The 17524-nt window shown below is 62.9% G+C and overlaps 4 protein-coding genes across 18 annotated transcripts; 1 reads left to right on the top strand and 3 right to left on the bottom strand.

Moving 5' to 3' along the window:
* Window positions 1-1661: 1661 nt before the first annotated feature.
* Window positions 1662-9651, bottom strand: eps8a (EGFR pathway substrate 8a, signaling adaptor). Of its 13 annotated transcripts, XM_086103890.1 has the most exons (24): window positions 9032-9651; window positions 8389-8466; window positions 7696-7751; window positions 7549-7599; window positions 7416-7483; window positions 7179-7340; window positions 6596-6745; window positions 6434-6516; window positions 6202-6305; window positions 6064-6140; window positions 5784-5913; window positions 5615-5703; window positions 5449-5523; window positions 5219-5367; window positions 5019-5157; window positions 4828-4931; window positions 4665-4755; window positions 4445-4588; window positions 4333-4368; window positions 4022-4045; window positions 3775-3937; window positions 3199-3391; window positions 2986-3118; window positions 1662-2428 (listed from the first exon to the last, which is right to left on the bottom strand). In XM_086103890.1, the coding sequence occupies exons 2-24, from the start codon at window positions 8457-8459 to the stop codon at window positions 2345-2347; spliced, it is 2376 nt and encodes a 791-aa protein (XP_085960016.1). In that variant the 5' UTR covers window positions 8460-8466; window positions 9032-9651; the 3' UTR covers window positions 1662-2344. The 13 variants fall into 13 exon arrangements, with proteins under 13 accessions (XP_085960016.1, XP_085960009.1, XP_085960010.1 ...); XM_086103883.1 differs by having other exon boundaries at window positions 1662-3118; XM_086103884.1 differs by lacking the exon at window positions 9032-9651 and adding an exon at window positions 8627-9023 and having other exon boundaries at window positions 1662-3118.
* Window positions 9652-9813: 162 nt separating this feature from the next.
* dusp16 (dual specificity phosphatase 16) lies at window positions 9814-12072 on the bottom strand. Of its 2 annotated transcripts, XM_086103897.1 has the most exons (6): window positions 11818-12072; window positions 11594-11732; window positions 10998-11152; window positions 10761-10920; window positions 10572-10695; window positions 9814-10497 (listed from the first exon to the last, which is right to left on the bottom strand). In XM_086103897.1, the coding sequence occupies exons 1-6, from the start codon at window positions 12070-12072 to the stop codon at window positions 9918-9920; spliced, it is 1413 nt and encodes a 470-aa protein (XP_085960023.1). In that variant the 3' UTR covers window positions 9814-9917. The 2 variants fall into 2 exon arrangements, with proteins under 2 accessions (XP_085960023.1, XP_085960024.1); XM_086103898.1 differs by lacking the exon at window positions 11818-12072 and having other exon boundaries at window positions 10572-10916; window positions 11594-11726.
* Window positions 12073-12409: 337 nt separating this feature from the next.
* On the top strand, window positions 12410-14346 carry crebl2 (cAMP responsive element binding protein-like 2). Of its 2 annotated transcripts, none has more exons than XM_086103904.1 (3): window positions 12410-12549; window positions 13391-13591; window positions 13661-14346. In XM_086103904.1, exons 1-3 carry the CDS (start codon window positions 12508-12510, stop codon window positions 13808-13810), a joined length of 393 nt encoding a protein of 130 aa, XP_085960030.1. In that variant the 5' UTR covers window positions 12410-12507; the 3' UTR covers window positions 13811-14346. The 2 variants fall into 2 exon arrangements, with proteins under 2 accessions (XP_085960030.1, XP_085960031.1); XM_086103905.1 differs by lacking the exon at window positions 12410-12549 and adding an exon at window positions 12607-13236.
* gpr19 (G protein-coupled receptor 19) lies at window positions 14192-17393 on the bottom strand. The gene is made up of 2 exons (XM_086103900.1): window positions 14706-17393; window positions 14192-14332 (listed from the first exon to the last, which is right to left on the bottom strand). Exon 1 carries the CDS (start codon window positions 16695-16697, stop codon window positions 15423-15425), a length of 1275 nt encoding a protein of 424 aa, XP_085960026.1. The 5' UTR covers window positions 16698-17393; the 3' UTR covers window positions 14192-14332; window positions 14706-15422.
* Between the last annotated feature and the right edge of the window lie 131 nt (window positions 17394-17524).

Genomic DNA, 17524 nt, shown 5'->3' with positions numbered 1-17524 from the left:
ACGGTTACATATCCCATCCATTTTCATTTTCATTTCCATGGTGGGTGGGGTCGTGGGCGGCGGAGGGTCTCTGTTGTTCCGGTACCCTTCAGAACGCCGTTTTGCCCCCTCCCCCGACATATCCATTTTTACTCATCGCATGTTCAAGGATGGCGCCGCAGCGAGGGCAGGGGGCGCCGTAGGCCCGTCGGAAACGGAGCTCCACTTGAGCACCTCCAGCATTTCGCGGTTCAAAAATATCCGCATCAAATATTCTCTCAGAACCCCCTTTAGCCCCGGGAGCGGTAAATCTCCGGGAGCCGTCCCCGCGTGTATTCCCCACAGATCACCGCGATGAACCTCGTTTTGGAGGACAAACCCCGGTGGAGTCGAGACTTTTCTTTCTGTACCGACAAAGATCCGAGATTTCGTATTGAGCGACGTGGAATTGATCGAGTTGCCTTTTCGGGATACCTTGAAATGGTGACATGTTCGTAATCAAGATGAAGAGGATTTGTTCAATCGGAGATAAAACCCCACACACAAAGAAAAGCTTCAAAGGAGAAATACAAATGACAGCTACTACAAAACGTAACTGGATTCAAAAATACCGAACCCACTGTCAAAATCATACGCTTGGAGCATTTCATTCCGTATTTTGCCGTAGCACTACGGGTAGGGTGAAGGAATTATTCCCGTTAGTTGGATTTGAAAGAAACCGAGTGTAGAATGTTGTTGGAGGAGTTTCCTGCTCACCGTTCACAATCACCTTTCGCGCCCCTCGACCCCCACCACTTTTAGGGCCCCCCTCCGCAGAACATGTTTCACATCAAAAGAGGAACCGTCAAGTCAAGTCAAGTGTATTTCTGGAGCACTTTCAAACAGCCGTGGCTGCATACAAAGTGCTGTACGTGGAGCAATTTAACATGCACAATAAACGGTAAGACAAATCGCTAATGAAGGCGGTAGAAAGCAGCAAACGGTAAAACCGAGAACAAATCTAAGTCATGCTGAGTCCAATGCCAAAGAATACAAGTGAGTTTTGAGGAGGCTTGCCCCATGTTCAGTGGGAGCTCATTCCGGCAACACAAAAGGCATGGATCCCCTCTGAGCAAATAGTACTTGTTCTCATCCGTGTTCCTGCCGTCACACCAAGCGGTGGCTAGTGGTGGTCCGGTCTCACCTCAGCACTCCCAACTTCTTCCAGGCACACCGGGTCAAATGACACCCAACTTTCTTTGTTTCCGGGATTTGCACGAGAGGCGTACCTCCCCGCCTCTCATCATCATCCTGTCTCAATATCATCTCACGAATGTGTTTCTTTTACGCTTCCCGGAACCCTCAGGAGCCCCGATCCATTCGTAAACTGCAGAAAAATCAATGAAACCCTTCATTGACTCCAGCCTTTATTTGAAGAACCGACATTCTCCTCGTCTGAAATTCAAGCAACAGGCGTGGAAGAGGAGGCCGCTCGCTCTTCCTCCAACAGTAGCCGACATGCCACTCGTCAAAGTAGTTCCGCACTGAAGACTCTTTGAAACTCTGAACGAGTCGGCCAGACCGGGGGCGAAAAGCAGTGACGGCATTTTTCTTTTGTTCTTTAGTCAATCTGAAATTCACATCTACATATTTTAGATCTAGATCGATGGAGACGCGCGCACCAAAGAAGCAGACTAAATGGCTTTTGTTATGCGACCCTTTTTATTTGCGTTAAAACAAACCTTGTACATGTTGAGCTGTTGTGTCGACAGGCTTTAAGAATGTCAACGTACATCGGCGACGATTTCAAGCAGAGCCGTACAACACAGTTTGCTCAGGCCCCACATTGTCGTCGCGGTTTCCTCCACGTGGATTGATGAGTTTGGAAGTCAGAGGCCAGCGCAAACATTTTTGGGGCGACACGTTCATTTGACAAGGGGCACCGCTAACGGCCAAAGTGTTTGAGGGAGCGTGCTCGTGCAACAAGACACGAGGCTTGAGGCTAGCGCGCCCAGTCCATTTACAGTGTGCGCCCCGCCAATTTCAGGTTCCAGGCCACTGTGTCCCTGGTTTGGGAAAGGGAAAAAAAAAAAGTCACCTTTGCATCTTTGCCGTTTTCTCTGACGGCGAGTGTCGCGCCGCCAGGCTTCGCGGCCACATAGCTACGCCGACACCGCTCGCCGCGCGAGGCGGCGTCGTCTTCTCGGCCAACGCTCATCCTCATGTCGACGTGAGCGCCCGGCGGTCGGAAACGGACCGCGTTTGCGTTCGGCGTGAGCTGCGAGGGAGCTCCGGCGAGGGCCGCCGAACGAGGAAACGTGGAAGGAAGGAAGGAAGCCAGAAGCCGGGGAGGGAGTCACGCGACCTTCGGTGGGCGGGACCTTCGTCAAGACTCCGTCCCCGATTCGCCGGCGCCGGCCGCCAGCATCTCCCGACGCCTCCTCATGACCTCCCGCAGCTCGGAGCCGGACTGACGGGGAACAACGACAACGAGGTCAGAGCGGCCAAAGCTCACGACATCGGCGTTGGCACCTCGTCCCGGTAGGCGAGACCAACAACACGAGGACAGAGGCCAGGAAGGATACTGGGAAGGGGGTGAGGAAGAGCGCCACCGGCAAGAGCGCGGGGGAAAACCTTGCGCGCCGAGCCACGAGCCTTTTTACCGCTCGGACGGCAAGCGCGCCGGGGAGGTGCGAGGACAGCGCTACGGGACGAGAGCCGGCGAGCGGACATCCGGGGAGGGGGCGGTGGTGCGGGGGATGAGGATACCTGAACGAAGCCGCGAAGAAGATGAGAGGCGGCTCAGAAGAAGACCTGAAGAGACAGCAAAGCACACTTGCCACACGGTGCGCCCGACGGAGGCGGGGCCGACAGAGGCGGGGCCGACAGAGGCGGGGCCGAGTCGCACTTTGGAGGGGCAAGTAAAACTCCAATCGAGTCCCCGGTAGCGTCGGCACTCGGGCCGCGCCAGTCATACGAAGCGGCCGAGCGGCGACGGCCGACTGGCGTCAAGCGTCGGCGGCGTACCTCCAGCGCGGCCTTCTGCACGGTGACCTGGCTGAAGACGCGAGCGCCGTCGTCGGGGCAGACCGTCTTCAGCTCGTCCTTGTTGAGCGAGAAGAGCTGCGCCCCCGTCAGCACCCCCAGACTCCCGACGGTGCTGCGTGCAAGCCATCGGCAGTCCAGACCGGCGGAAGGCAGCCGATCGCGGCGCGGCGCGTGGCGTCGGCTCCTACTTACACGGGACTGAAGCCCTTGGCCTCCAGCCAGCGCCGCACGTCGTCGGGCGACGACTCGTACGTGATGCTGACGCCGGGGATGTTTGCGGCGCCGCCGCGGCGCAAGCCCGCGCCCAACGTCTTGTGGGCGCTGCGACCCAACGTCAGGCGCTGCAGGAGCTCGTCCCGGACCTCCTCCATGGTGGACCTCCCGCCTAGCCGCCCGTTCGGAGAGCACACACGTCAAAGGGAGCCCGCGTCGGGCCTCTTCTCGTTGGGACGTGCGCGCTGAGCCTTTCAAGTCCCCTCAGCCCCTCCCTTCGCGTAAACACGGCATTCGGATTCATGTTGCGCGGGCGGCCATTTCGCCACTCGCCGTCGACCGCAAATGACCTCGCGGCTCAGCCGCTTTGCGAAGCCGAGCCCCCGGGGCGCCGCGAAGCGGCGAGGCGGCCGCCCGCCGTGAGCCGCGGACCAAAACGGGTGCAAATCATGATGATGACTTGATCCATTCGCCGAATCCAAACAAGATCTCATCCTCTTTGATTGTTTTTGTCTTTGGTCGGATGTGGCCCGCGGGGGGGTCACGTGTACTCACGGGCGGCGAAGGTCCCGGCGCCGCCATCGCCGCGGCTAGCGGAGCTATCGGCGCCCGTCTCGGCGGCGTCGATGGCGGGCGCAGGCGGCGGCGGCGGGGCGGGGGGCGCGGGCGAGAGGACGTCTTTGCCGGAAAGGGTTTGCGTCCTGGCGCCGGTCTGCTTCTGACAGGGTGAGAAGGAAACCATGAGCGGGGGGCCGGCGCCGGGCCCGGGGTCAGAGTCGCACGTGCCGGGGTCAAAGGTTACCTCGTTGAGCTCTCCCAGCAATCGCTGCGGCCGACGCGCGGGGGCGGGGCGTGTGGGGAAAGGCAAAAAACAAACGCCAACTCTCTCCTCAGTTTGCTCGCTAGCCTTAGCCTTGAGCTTCTGCGCTAGCCAACAAACACGGCGCACACAAATGCCGAGAGCAACGAGCGGCCCGGCCGGACGGCAAACACAAACACGCGCACGCACACCCAAGGAAGAGTGGGACCTGCGAGCGAGCGTGTCCCACGGTCCCTTTCGAAGCAAAGCGTAGCCGCCGTTAAGCCCCGCCCAGCCGCCAGCAGCCACCCTACCTTGAACATCTCAAACTCCTTCCGCGGCATCATCAGCTTGACAAACAAAAAGCGGACACGCGTGAGCCAGCGCAAGGCGTCGGCGTGTGCCGTGCGTGGGGGAGGGGCGCACCTGGATGGTGTGACTGTAGACGGCCTCCCCGCGACCGGTCACGTCCACGGCCGGCGCCGCCGCGTCCAGGATGTTGTTTGGCACGTAGCCCAGCGAGCCGTCGCCGTTTCGAACCTTCCACCACTGCTTGCGGTCGTCCAGGACCTGACGGAGGGAAGAGCGGTGGCACAAGAGGCTGGCCAACGTGCGTGCGGGGGGACGGGGGGGGGGGGGCGCTCACCTCCACCAGCTCGTCCTTGAGCACCGACAACTCGGTGTTGTTCCTCGCCACAAAGTCGTACTTGGATTTGGCAAAGCGTTTGTTGAGCTTCCTGAAAAGTCCGCCGCCAGCCAATCAGGTCGAAGCCACGCCCATCCGCCCGCCCGAGCAGAGCGCCACTCACGCTTGCTGTCCGCCGGCGCGCTCGGACTCGGCGTCCTCCTCCAAAACGGGCGGTCGGGCGGCGAGCGGTCGCGGGGACGCCTGCGAGACAAAAACGCCGGCGAGCTTGGGAAAGCCACGTCGCACCGGCGCCGGGCGCCGACAGCCGTCACCTCGCCGGGTTCGGCTTGGGGAACGTCAGCGGCGTCTAACCTCCTCCGTGCTCAACGAGCCCGCTTCCCGTCCCGCCTCGCGCTCCCCGACGGACGCGTCCCGGCGGGCCGGCGGCTCCCAGCCGTCGGCGAACACCAGCGGGCACGGCGGGAAGTAGCGATCCTCGGGCCACTCCGACCTAAACGCCACTCGGTCAACGTCGGGGCGGACAAGCGGCGCGGCGCCGCCGGGACGGCGACCTGCACTTGGTCCATCCGTCCCCCAGGGCGGCCCACAGCCGGCGCTCCTCCGCGGTGCCGGCGGCGCGCAGGAGCTGGACGGCGTCGCGGGTGAGCAGCGGGACCGTCACGCCGCGGGCCACGTCGGCGCCGCCCGAAGCCTGGACCACCTGCGGCGGGAAAAGAGGGGGCGGAGCCGTCACCCGCCTTTGCCGTTTGGCGGTCGGGGGTCGAGGCGGGACGGGTCCTACCGTTCTCAGGGGGATGAACAGGAAGTGGAGAAGCTCGTCCGCGCTGGGGTTGCGGATGCGGCCGTTGAGTTTCCCCTGCGAGCGTCCATCGGGGGGTTGCTGTGACGCGTGCGCACGAATCGATTGACCCGACGACGGCGCCCGCGCGGGTGTCGCGTCTGCTCACCAGCTGGTTGAAGGCAAACTTGAACTTCTGCAGACAGTCGAGGAAGTGGCGGCGGCCGGGCGCTCTGGAGCGCAGCGTCAGGATGCCCTCTGGAGGACAAAGGCGCACGGTCGGCGGGGGCGGCCATCGAGCGGCAAAAGCGCTGCTGCGAGGGGGGGGGGGGGGGCACCTCCGGGAGTCGTCTTCTTCGCCGCCTTCTTGTTTTGCTTGCGCCGAGCCAGCTGGCCGCACGCCTCGGCCGCCTTCTGCAGTTGGCCGATGAAGGCCTCGATGTCGTCCAGGAGCCGGTTGAGGATTTGCTGAGGACCGAGGGGGGGGGGGGGGGGGGGGGGCAAGCGCCGGCAACAAAGGAGGATGGACAGCATCGCAACAGAAATGCTTTGCTCTCAAGGAAGGCCGATGAAGCGCGCGTTCAGTCGCCTCCTCAGCGACGGCGGTTTTCCTCTTACCACGTCGCGATCCACGACGGCCGCCGTCCCGCCCTCCCCCTCCTCCGGCGACGGCGGCGTCGTCGTCCGTCGCCCACCTGCGTGCGAAGGCGCGGCTGTGAAGCGGCTCGCCGTTCCAGCTTTGGCGAGGTCACTCACCGCCGCGGTCCGAGCGGCTCTCGCCGCCCCCCGGACCCGTCGGCGGTTCCGGGGGGGGAGCGGCGGGAGGAGGCGGGATTTCACCCCGGCTGTTCCGGATCATCCTGCGCGCAAGGGATGGATCGGGCCGTGACGGCGTCTTTGCGCGCCGGGGCTGCGCGGAGGAGTCTGGTGGTCTCCGCGACGTTTCTCGACTCGGAGAAGGCGAGGCGAGAGGCGGGGCCCGACTTACTTGAGGACGTCGGGCCGTTTCTTGGGTCCGCCTCCTTTGGCGTCCGTCAGGGCGCTCTGGATGTCGGCGCGGATCAGGTGGGCCTGCGCCCACGCGCGCGGCTCAGACAGACGGCTCGGCGCTCCGACCCCGCGCGCCCGCGCCCGCGCCCGCGCGCCTCACCTTGACGTGGTCGCACTGGAACAGGTGAAGGTCGGCCTTCCTCTGGCCCGAGTCCTTGCACACCAGCGCCAGGATCGAGTCAAAGCCGCACGCGTTGGTCACCGCCTGGCACTGCTGCACCGCACTCAGCGGGAACACCTCCAGCTCGCACTGCGGCGCGCGCGCACACACACGCAGACATCTCAACTAGAAGGACAGAAACCGCGACCGGCAGGACCGGAGGAGCGATCGCCTTCGAAGCAGACCCCGAAAAATCAAGAACTGGCACAAGAAGAAGACGGACAAAAACGAAAAGGGCCAGAAGCTGGAGAAAAGCAAGAATCTCAAGAGGAACTCTCTGAAGGAGAAGAAAAAGCAAAAACCGGAGAACAAGATCCAGTACAAGAAGAGGACGCAACCAAAGGACAGATAGCGGAAGAGGAACGAGAAATATCCAAAGAAGAAGCGGACGACCGGGAAGGCCAGAGACCCGCACAAAAGGAAGAAGCGGCAGAACGGAGCCGAGGAAGAACCAAACAAAACAGAAGGAGGAGCGGCGCAAGAGAAAGAAAAAGGAGAAGGAGGACCAGAAGAGCGGGCTGACCTCGGCGTCGGCGTCGAGGAGGCTGACGTCGTGGCGGCGGACCCGCAGCAGCACGTCCTGCGTCCAGATCTCGCCTTTGGCGTCCAGCAGCCGCAGCCGGCGCACGCCGTCCTCCGCCGTCAGCAGGCCGGCTTTGCGCTCCAGCGCCAGCGTGCTCAGGTGCTGCGCCGGCCGCAAAAGCCGCAGCGTGAGCGACCGGCGCCAGCCGAGGCGACGGCGCCACCGACGGTCACCGACCTCCACTTGGTAGCGAGACGCGTCGGCGCCGTCGTCGATGCCGCTCGCGCGCCGCGCTTTCCGTCGCCCTGACACACAAAAGCCGTCGGGGGCTCCACTTTCTTCACAGCGGGCGCACGCGCCACTCACTCACTTTTCTTGGGATGTCTCGACCACGAGAGCGGGAAACGGACTCCGTCGCTTCCTGCCAACAACCGTCGCAAAGGGGTCGTCACTCTTTGCCGGAGCGCGGCCAAAGGCGACGGCCGCCGCCCGCTCCGGACGCGGGAGGCAAACTCACCGACGGGCGGCTCGCCCTCGCTTTGAGCTCGGCGGGCTTCGGGAGCGTCGCGGCCGCTGTCACGGACACAAGCGTTCGCGTTAGGGGGAGGAGCCGGAGCGGCCGCGGGCTCGTCGTCGTCGTCGCTCCGATGCTTCGCTTGCTTGAGCGAAAGGCAAAAGCGCTCGTCGACGCTCGGGCTCCGGTCCGCAGTCATTGTCTCGCTGCGGGTCACCGTCCCCGTCGCGGCTTCGGGCGAGACAAGCGCCGCGGCCAGGAAGGGATTTCGCTCAAGGCCGAGGTCGGGGTCTAAAGTCACGGTCTGGGTCCGGGTGGCTAACTCGGTTCAAATCCAGGACTCGGATCAGGTCACAGATTGAAGTCAAGGCCCAGGTTTGCGCTCAAAGCTCACGGTCCGGATCCAGATCATGGGTGGAGTCAAGTCGGGTCCGGGTTCAGGTGGGTCAAAGTACAGGTACGGGTGGAGGTCTAAGGTCCCGGTCTAGAGTCCGACTCAAGCCGCGCGCTTCGGTCACGGTCCATTTAAGCCCACTGAGCGCGTCGTCGCCCCCCCCCCCCCCCTCACGTGAGCTTGCGGTCGCTCGCGGCTCACGGCGGGCCAACGCCGATTCCCCCGATGCGATTCCCGTTCGCAGTCAGACACGACGCGCGTGGAGGGCCGGCGCGGCGAGCCAAAAGCCAAGAAAGACTGACTTGGTGGAGGACGAGCCAAAGATGGCCGAGGCGAAGGCTGCCGTCTCGTCGCCGTTCATCCGGTTCGCCATCGGTCAGCTGAAAAGACAAGGACGCACAATGAGCCCCGTCCGCCGCGAGTCCACGTCGCGGGCAAACAACTCGGCCTCCTGCCGGCGCGACGACACGCAAGCCTCGTGCCGTGAAGCCGCGGCAAAACTACGGAACGGGCCCCTCCCCTCCTTGTGCGTCCAGTTACCGTGGAGACGGCGATCGGCTCGGCCGGCGCGCCGACTTGTCGTCATGGTAACCGACACCTCAATACATTACGTCACGCGGCGCGCGCGATTGACGGGCCGCGCGCACAGAAGATCAAACCCTTCTTCTAGCCCCTCCCCCTTCCTAGTCCGACGACGAGGCTTTGTGTTCGAGCGGAGACAACCCATCGGCTGTTGCGCACAACAAAAAACAAGTTTGGAGCCCCTCCCACACACATCTGATGACTCAACAATGTCTGAGAATTGTGATGCTAACATGAATATTTCACGCCGACATCATCACGTGGCAGTGTGTGGGTGTGTTGACGCATTGAGAAGAAAGATGAATTGGGCCGGCCCTTTCGGTTGGCGAGTGTGCGGATTGCAATGGGTGTTTGGTCACTGACCTTCTCCAGGAAGTGGGCGGCGGGAGGGGTCACCCAAAGGTCAAATGCAAGCGTCCCGGCACTCGGTCCAAACGGCGAGAGGCACAAAAGCGCCGATTGTGGCGGCCAGCCGGCGAAGGGTGAGCAGCCGCCACGGCAAATCCTCCTTGCGGGATTTGCCTCGCAGATCGCTTAAGCTCCTCGACCGGCGCGCGGCACCTGACGGGGGGGGCGGAGCCTGCGACGCCAAGTCTTCACAACACCTTCAGACTGTGGGTTAGGGCGGGTGAAAAGTGCCTTTGTGGGCGGATGCGCGGCAAGGCGACCTTTGCGCCCCCCCGCCCCCCGCCACGAGATGTTGCGTAACATACAGCGGCAGGCGGCCTCCCTCATGCTCAAAAATACTCCGTCGGTGACAGCGGGGGAGAGAAGGAGCGCGCCGATGACCGCGGGCCGCAAGGAAAGCGCACGGCTCGTCCGAGTTTGGGCCGGCTAGCGGAGCTTTTCCGAGAAAGTCCCCGAACGTTGCCCGAAAGGACCATTGGCCCCCGACCGCCGCTGTTCAACGATACCCGGCGAGCTCAACTGTGACCACCGCCGACGTTCTCGCCAAAGGTGGCCTCGGCGCAAATCGCTCCCATCGACGACCGTCGGGACGCCGACGTCCACGGGGGCTTCGGCGACCCTCGATGCCGCGGTCTCGGGCGAGCGACGACGGGACGACGCTTGCGCCCGTCGTCCGCGACCGACCTCCCGCATCGACGTCGACGCCGATCGGCTGACTCATCACACCGACAACGGGATTGGATTTCAACCTTGTTTGGCCGTCAACCGAGCTGGCGTGCAAAATACAGCGGGCAAACAACACGCCCACACGGACAGAAACGGGCAAGCGCGCGCGCGCGCCTCAGGACACGCCAACGAGCTCCAAGCTGGCAGAGAAGCGTTCTCGCGCGGCCGGCTCCTTCTCCGTCCGGCCGTGCCGGCTTCGAGTCTTCTCAAAGTTGCTCTCCTCGTGCCAACTCCTGCGAGAGTCTCCCCGGTGGGACGCCGGCGGCCGTCCTCGCCGCCGTACCGCTCCCGCCGTCTCCGAGGAGGAGCGGCAATCGCGGCCCCCCGCGACAGACGGCGGGATGTCCGAGCGCCGCCCTTTCGGGGCCCGCGTGGGCAGTCCGAAAGGGAAGCCGGCCGCCGCCGCCGCCGGCCTCGCGCGGGCCTCCTCCTTGTCCGGGCTGCGCTCGCAGACCTCCGCCACGGGAGAGAATTGACACGCCGACTCCAAGGCGCCGTCCCCCGCCGCGGCCGTCTTAAAGTCCAGCGAGAAGCGGCGCTTGGGGCGAGCGGGCTCCTCCAAAGCGAGGGAGGCCAGGGCGAGCGCCGGCGGACCCTCGTCGCGCACTTGGCGGGAGATCTTCTTCTCGAAGTCCAGCAGCTGACCCAGGAAGTTGAAGTTGGGAGAGATGCTGGGCCTCTTCTCCTTCACGAACCTGCGGAGGGACGACACGGCGAGTCAGGAGCGCGGCGAGCCGGGCCGGGCCGGGCCGGGCCGGGCGGCGACGACCTGTAGGCCTCGTCCAGAGACATGTCCATCCGCTTCATGATGTACGCGATGGCGATGGTCGCCGAGCGCGAGATCCCCGCCAGGCAGTGGACCAGCACGCACGCGTCCGACGCCTCGGCCTCCTCTGAAACGCACGCAAGGCGCACATCGAGACGGCGGACGGGCGGAGGCGGGCGACGGCTTACTGACCGATGAAGTCCAGCGAGGCGTCCAACCAGGGCAGGATCTTGTCGCGGAAGCCGTCGTCGACGGGAACCCTCAGGAAGCGCGAGTCCGGGATGAAGTCGGGTTTGGGGCACGTGTTGCTGGCGTTCAGAACGTAGGCGATGGCGTGGCGTCGCATCGCTTCCTGCCACCAACGGGGTGGACACGCGTCAGGCGACCCGTGACATCGTCAACAGCGAGGGCGAGGGCGAGGGCGGGCACCTCGTTGAGGACGTCGCGCTGGCAGCCCAGGTACAAGTGCGGCAGGATGCGGGTGGGGCCCGAGGCCGCGGCTGGTGCCGGCGCCGTCGTCTGCTGCTGCTGCTGCTTCCCCTCGCACAGACGTGCAAACTGGCGGGAAAACTCCGAGAAGCCACCTGAGCGCACGCGCACACGACATCATTGGCGTTCACCAAAAACACGCTCATCAACAAGATGCAAAAAGGAGTTGTAAAAAAAGGGAAAACGACATTTTACGCCCTCATGCTGGCTTCGCCATCGTCATCGCGGATCGACCGAAAACATGACGAGCCTTCGGCGGGCATTGGACACAGCTCGGAGCAGAAGGGAGGCCAGCCGTGCGGCGCCCCTCCGCGTGTTTGGCGGGGCTTCGCGGTTTCCGTCACTTGACTCCGCCCCATAGGGCCAGCTAGCTAGCGAGCTAACAAGTGACGGCTCTTCGCGGTTCCGAACGGGAGAAAAGGGCAAAAGTCGCCCGACGTCCGGCCAGGGTCTTTGGCCTCGGCGCGACGAAAGCCGAGTCCGAGTGAGAGGAGAGTCAAGAGGATGAAAGGCGGCCGAGCCCGTCGGCGTCTCACCGGCCAGCAGCCGCACGGACGGGAAGTGCGGCTGCAGCTTGAGCAGCAGGACGCCGGCGAAGGCGTCGCGGCGCAGGGCGGACGCGTCCCGAGAATTCTCATCGTAGACCACCACCCGCAGGCCCGCTTCCAGCGCCAACTGCGCAAAAACGGGACGGGCGACGGCACGTGAGAAGCGGCGGCAAGACAAAGGGGCCGAGCCGGCGAGGCGGCCGGCGCGTCACCCGCTTCCCGGCGGCGCGGCGCAGGACGTCTCGGACGTGAACTTTGCCCTGCAGCAGTCGCCGCTTGAGCAGCTTGGACGCGCCCACGTTGACGGCGTCGGCGATGTGCGACGCGTTGAAGTCCGCGAAGGGTCGGCTGTCGACCAGCAGCACGCCGAAGCCGCCGGCGGCCCCGCCGCGCCCCTCCAGCAGGGCCGCCAGCCCCTCCGCGGACAGGGGGCGCACCCTCGGCGCCGCGGCGGAAGCCTCCGCCATGTCACGGCGGCATGCGTTGTGATGACGTCATGACGTTGCCGTCAAACACGGAAGGGTCTGGAACAAAGGAGACGCACGTACACGCACAGAAAAAAAGGTTGACTGTGAAGGCTGGAGAAGGAGCGCAGCGAGGCATCGTTCGTGTTGGAAAAGTTGATATTGGACGATTTAGACGGTCTGAACTGTGAAGCAAGAGTCGGCACGACGTTAGTCGAGTGGCGTACGCCGACAGTCAAACTTCAGTGGGGCCTCGATCAAGTTTTCGCTGCTGGTGATCCGGACGAAGATGTCGCGACACTCAACACGCGCCGCCTACCCGTTGACGTCTTGAGCAAAACTCGAGCAAATGTAGCGACTCACCGCTCGAACGTTCGACGGCTGAGTCGTCAGAGGCACAGACGTTTGACCTGCTTCGTGCATCCGGATCCAAAGTCGATGAGGTCACGGCGGAGAAAAGAAAAGCATTACGTCATCCTGGTGAGTCGGAGCCACTTAAAGGCGCAGGCGCAACGTAAAAAAAAAAAAAAAAAAATCAAATACGTACATAAAGAATATAGACACTCGCGGACTCGTTGGAAAGATTTGTGACGTGGCTCTTTTTAAAGGGGGTCGGAGGATATCGTTTCAAGCAAGCGTGTTCAAGATGCAATTTCCCCATTCGTTCGTTCGTCCGGGCAAAAAGTTGACTTGACAAACGTAAAGGATGCCAACGAGAAACCGACTTGGACACTTTGACAACGATACCCCCCCCCCCCCCCCCCCAATATCGAGCAAGCTGCCAAACGGCTCCGGGACAACAAAAAGGCTCCGAAGTGCATCGATTGCCCACTAGCATGAGGAAAAGATAGATTCAAAATGGCCTCTTTTGTAAAGTTCGAGGGAGACGAGTCCGACCAAAAGTGGCGTTTTGACGTTGAAACGTCTCTGAATTGAACTTTGTTTTGTCACGAGCAATAAAGTTTTGACCGCGGCGAGGGGGCGCGGCGTACGGCGTCATCGGGGAGGCGCTCGACGTCGTCAACGCTGTCATCTTGCGCGCTTGTTGTTGTGGCGATCCGCGTCCGAGACGAGACGAGACGAACGAGGCCGAGCCGAAAGCGAAGCCGAAGCGGGCGAGCGAGCAGTCAGGCGCGGAAGCAATCCGACATGGACGAAAACAACAAGGTGAGCCGAGCCCCCCGAGTGAGCGGCGGCCATGTTTGTTTGTCCGCTCATGACTCCGCGGACGAAAGAGCCCCTTCACGATCCAGCCGCGTCATGAAGTCGGACTCGAAGGCGCTTCCGTGACGTTCGGGCTCTTAACGCGGGTTGTGCGCAGGTGCTGGCGGCGGGCAAAGCCAAGAAGCCCGGCAAGCGCGGCCGCAAGCCGGCCAAGATCGACCTGAAGGCCAAACTGGAGCGAAGTCGCCAGAGCGCCAGGGAGTGCCGCGCCAGGAAGAAGCTGCGCTACCAGTACCTGGAGGAGCTGGTCTCCAGCAAGGAGCGGGCCATCTGCGCGCTCAGGGAGGAGCTGGACATGGTGAGCGTTCGGAAGCGGTCTCGGCGCCCGCCCTCGGCCTTCTCGCTGACGTCGCGCTTCTGCTCGCAGTACAAGCAGTGGTGCTCGGCCATGGACCGGGGCAAGATCCCCGCCGAGATCCGAGCTCTGCTGACGGCCGACGACCAGCACCGAGGACCCGCCGCGGCGGGGAGCGGCACCAAAACGCTCAAGGGCGCCAAGATCCAAAGCAACGCCTGACGAGCGGACGACGGCCCCGAAATCCGTCGCCGCGTCCTCCCGACTTTGCAAAGTTGCGGCCGAGCCCGTCCCCGGCTGACTTCGGGCTGCGGTAGGACCGGAGGCCAGCCTGCTTGCAGGACGCAAGCAGACGCGCCCGCGTTTCCGCTCGCAAACTTTTTGCGCCCCCGCCGCCGCCTTTTTGGACATTTGGGAGAACGACGAGTCATAAAAACGGTCGACTCCACAATTGCGTGGCGTACAGTTAAGGGAAATCAGAAATCACACTCGCAGTCCGGGGACGCGCTTTCCAAGTCAGACGAGGCACCCAAATCTTTGCTGGGCCTTCCCGATGCAAAGCGGTTGGCCCGCCAACTCCCTCGATCGGAACGTCGCACATACCTCGGGTCAAACGTTTCCCGGCTCGCCGTGCCGTTTGCTGCCCAACGTCGCTCCCGCGCCGCCTCCCGTTTTCTTGCGAATGTCGTCTCATCGCTGGTTTGTCTTGCGCGGCGAGCCTTTCTTGTTCCCGGAAATAAAATTCTGTTCGCCTTTCAGTGGCCATTCATTCACGTTTGTCAACACGGAACCCGACAACCTCGGCATGTTCACACACACAAGAAACAGTCGCAATCCAGGCTCGACATCTTAAGTGAGCGCTCGTTGACATTTCTCAGTGTTGAATTGCGCTAGCTTAGCCAAACGGTGAAGATGAACGGCAAAAAGCGGTTAGCTTTAGCAACGACGATCATGAACAAGGCGGCACAAGACCCCCCCCAAAACCACCGAGAAAAGAAATTGTCAAAAGTAAAGAAGAATTGCGGTCTGCTCCCGTGCGAGGGCAAAATGGCTACCACAAGACATCACGCAAGTTCAGTTCATTTCACAGCCTTTCTTTTGAGGCGATGAGGCTTACCTTTCATTGTTGACGCTTCTGAGACGAAGAAAAAACGGTTGAGTGGCCCTCGGAGATAAGAGTTGTCCAATTGCTCTCGGACCGCTCAAATGTGCACGTCGCGCCTCTTTGTCCACGCGGCGGCGTTTTCGTCGTAGAGCCAAAGAACGAGAGAGCGCGGCGCAGAAATCGACGGCGTTAGGCGAGGCGCTTAGCGAGTGGCTTTGCTCCTTTACGCGACGTCCGCAGCGGACTGCAACATCATGACGAGGCCCCCCCCTCCCGCTGCGTCGGGAGACGCGTTTCTGATCGCCGTCATGGAGAAAACATCGCAAGCAATACGTCGCAAATGAGCACTTTTAGAAACCATGAAAGGTCATTCGGGCCCTCAAGCCATTTCCGCGCGCTGTGTGACAAATAGCACTTGACAAGATTTCTTCCTCGGCAACAGATAGCTTTTTTTTGGGGGGGGGGGGGTGGCTGCCAATGATTGAAATACTCCTATGGGTCAAATGCATCCCAAAGGAAATGGATTTGAAATGAGCCGGCCGAAATCATTCAAGTCTGTCAGTTGAGAGGAAAACCGAAAGCCTTTCGAGCGGTTGCCCGTGTGCTGCGCACACCGCGGAAAAGTTGCGAGCCGGCGAAAACGCTCGCCGAGCGGTCGAAGCGGAGGGAAGGTCGCGTCGCCGGCCGCCCCGAGTCGGCCGAGCGCCGCTTTGGCCGCACGTCGGCGCGCTACACAAAAGTGTTGTGGGCGCCGGCGGCCCAGGCCAGTTTCTTCTGGCCCTTGGCGTCGCGCTCCAAGCTTCGGTGCGCGGCGTCCTTGACGTCGACGGGCGCGTGGAGCACGCCCACGTAATTCTTCTTGGCCAATCGCGAGCTGGCGGTGACGGTGTAGGCGTTGCTGCGGTAACACTTGATGGAAGACGCGCAGAAGGTTTCCCGCATGCCGCGTCGGAAGTTGGCGTTGTAGACCGAATACAAGGTGGGCTTGGAGGCGGCCGAGCTGAAGGAGATCCAGGCCACGGCGGCGAAGAAGAGCGGCGCCCGCCGCCGCGCGGCGCCGTCGCCGTCGTCGTCGTCCGCCTCGCGCGGGTGCCACAGCTGCGCCAGGTAGAAGGGCGTCCACGTCGCGAAGAAGAGCCAGTTGAGCACCAGGAACATCTTGATGGTCTTCACCTTGGGGCGAGGAACCGTGTTCATGGTGCGCCGCACCGCGTGGCCGTCGGCGCCGAACCTCCAGATGTGGCGGACCACCCGCCGGTAGAAGGAGAAGATGAGCCCCGCCGGGAGAGCCAAGCCCAGGAGGAGGTGGGCGGCGGCGTAGCAGACGCCGCCCCGGCCGGCGGGCAGGAAGAAGCGGCAGTGGCGGCCCTCGGCGCCGTAGAAGAAGAGGCAGGGCGCCGCCAGGGCCGCCGCCAGCGAACACGACGCCAGGATCATCTTCTTGGCCTTCTCGCGGGACACTTTGAAGCTGAGCGGGTGCACGATGGTGTAGAAGCGGTCCACCGAGATGGACAGCAGGACGTACGCCTGCACGCCGGGGCACAGGTGCTGCACGTAGCGGGCCGCCGCGCACGCCGCCGCGCCCAGGGGCCAGCGCCCCCACGCCACCTGCGCCAGGACCAGGGGGGCGCCGCCCACGCTCAGCAGCAGGTCGGCGCAGGCCACCGCCACCACAAAGTAGTTGGTGGTGGACTGCGTGCGGCGGCTGCGGTGGATCACCAGGCACACCAGCGCGTTGCCCAGCACCGACACCAGCCACAGCGCGCCAAACGCCAGCGCCAACGCCGCCGTCTCGCCCGACGTCAGGCCGTCCTCCGCCGCCCCGGGCCGGGTGGCGTTGGGCCAAGCCCGGCCGCCGGGGGGCGCGGCCGTGCCGTTCGCCGCCTCCGAGTGGTTGAAGGGCGCCGCCGGGTAGGAGAGCGCCGGCGCGAAGAGCGAGCGCTCCGTGGCCACCGTGTTGGTCCACGCGTACACCATCCGCGACACGCGGCTTAGCGTTAGCATGCTAACGCGCTACGTCCAGGTCACCTAGGTCACGGGGTCGACGTCGGGGATTCTTTCCTTTTTTCCAGACCGGCGCCGGGATGAGAATTTGGTCGGCGATTCCCAGAGGCGAGAGCGCAAATTCCGTTGCAAACTTGAGGCAAGAGAGAACAGAGACCTCTCCTTCCTTCCTCCTTTCTGACAGTTGGGCTCTCGCCCTCGCTTCAGTTACTCCGGCATCAGAAAATCCATTTTGTCAAGAAAAGCCTCAAAGGCGTTCTGACCACGCCTTGGGGCCTTTTTGCGATGACAATATTTTCCCTCGGACGGCAAATCGCTATCGGGCCTCCTTGATGACGAGCCGTCACAATCGGCCCTCAAACAACATCTGTCGCCGAGCGGGCTAAAAGCTTACGTGCTAAGCGGACGGGAAGTGAGGGGCTGGTGACGGGGTTGAGCCCCGCCCTCCGCCCGCCTCCGTTTACCATCAGCCATCAAGTCTCACCAATTAATGAGGGCAGGCCTAAACCTCCTCAACATCGCCGACGTGGCGCTCGTGCGCGTCCAGCCGACGCCGGAGCGCGCATGCGTGCGCGCATACCTTCCAGCCGGGCGCCAAGCAGCCGCACGATGATCCAAACGGCTGACGATCGACCGAGCGCTCAGCGTGGGAGATAAAGATGACGAAGGCCATCAAGAAGGGACTGCGTGCCCATCGCGTCCGCTTGTGCGTGTTGTTCGCCGGAGGAGGAGAAGAGGATGAGGAGGAGGGTTCCTGGGCCGTACCAAGTCATGTGTGACGGGGGGGGGGGGGCACCCAGCCCCTGCGCAACAAGGAACATCCTCCT

This window comes from Hippocampus guttulatus, chromosome 22 (genome assembly GCF_054856545.1).
Source record: "Hippocampus guttulatus isolate MCC_2025c chromosome 22, RoL_Hgut_1.0, whole genome shotgun sequence".
NCBI classification, from domain to species: domain Eukaryota; kingdom Metazoa; phylum Chordata; class Actinopteri; order Syngnathiformes; family Syngnathidae; genus Hippocampus; species Hippocampus guttulatus.
The sequence above is the reverse complement of the archived record's forward strand: the minus strand, read 5'-3'. Positions and strand labels throughout refer to the sequence as shown.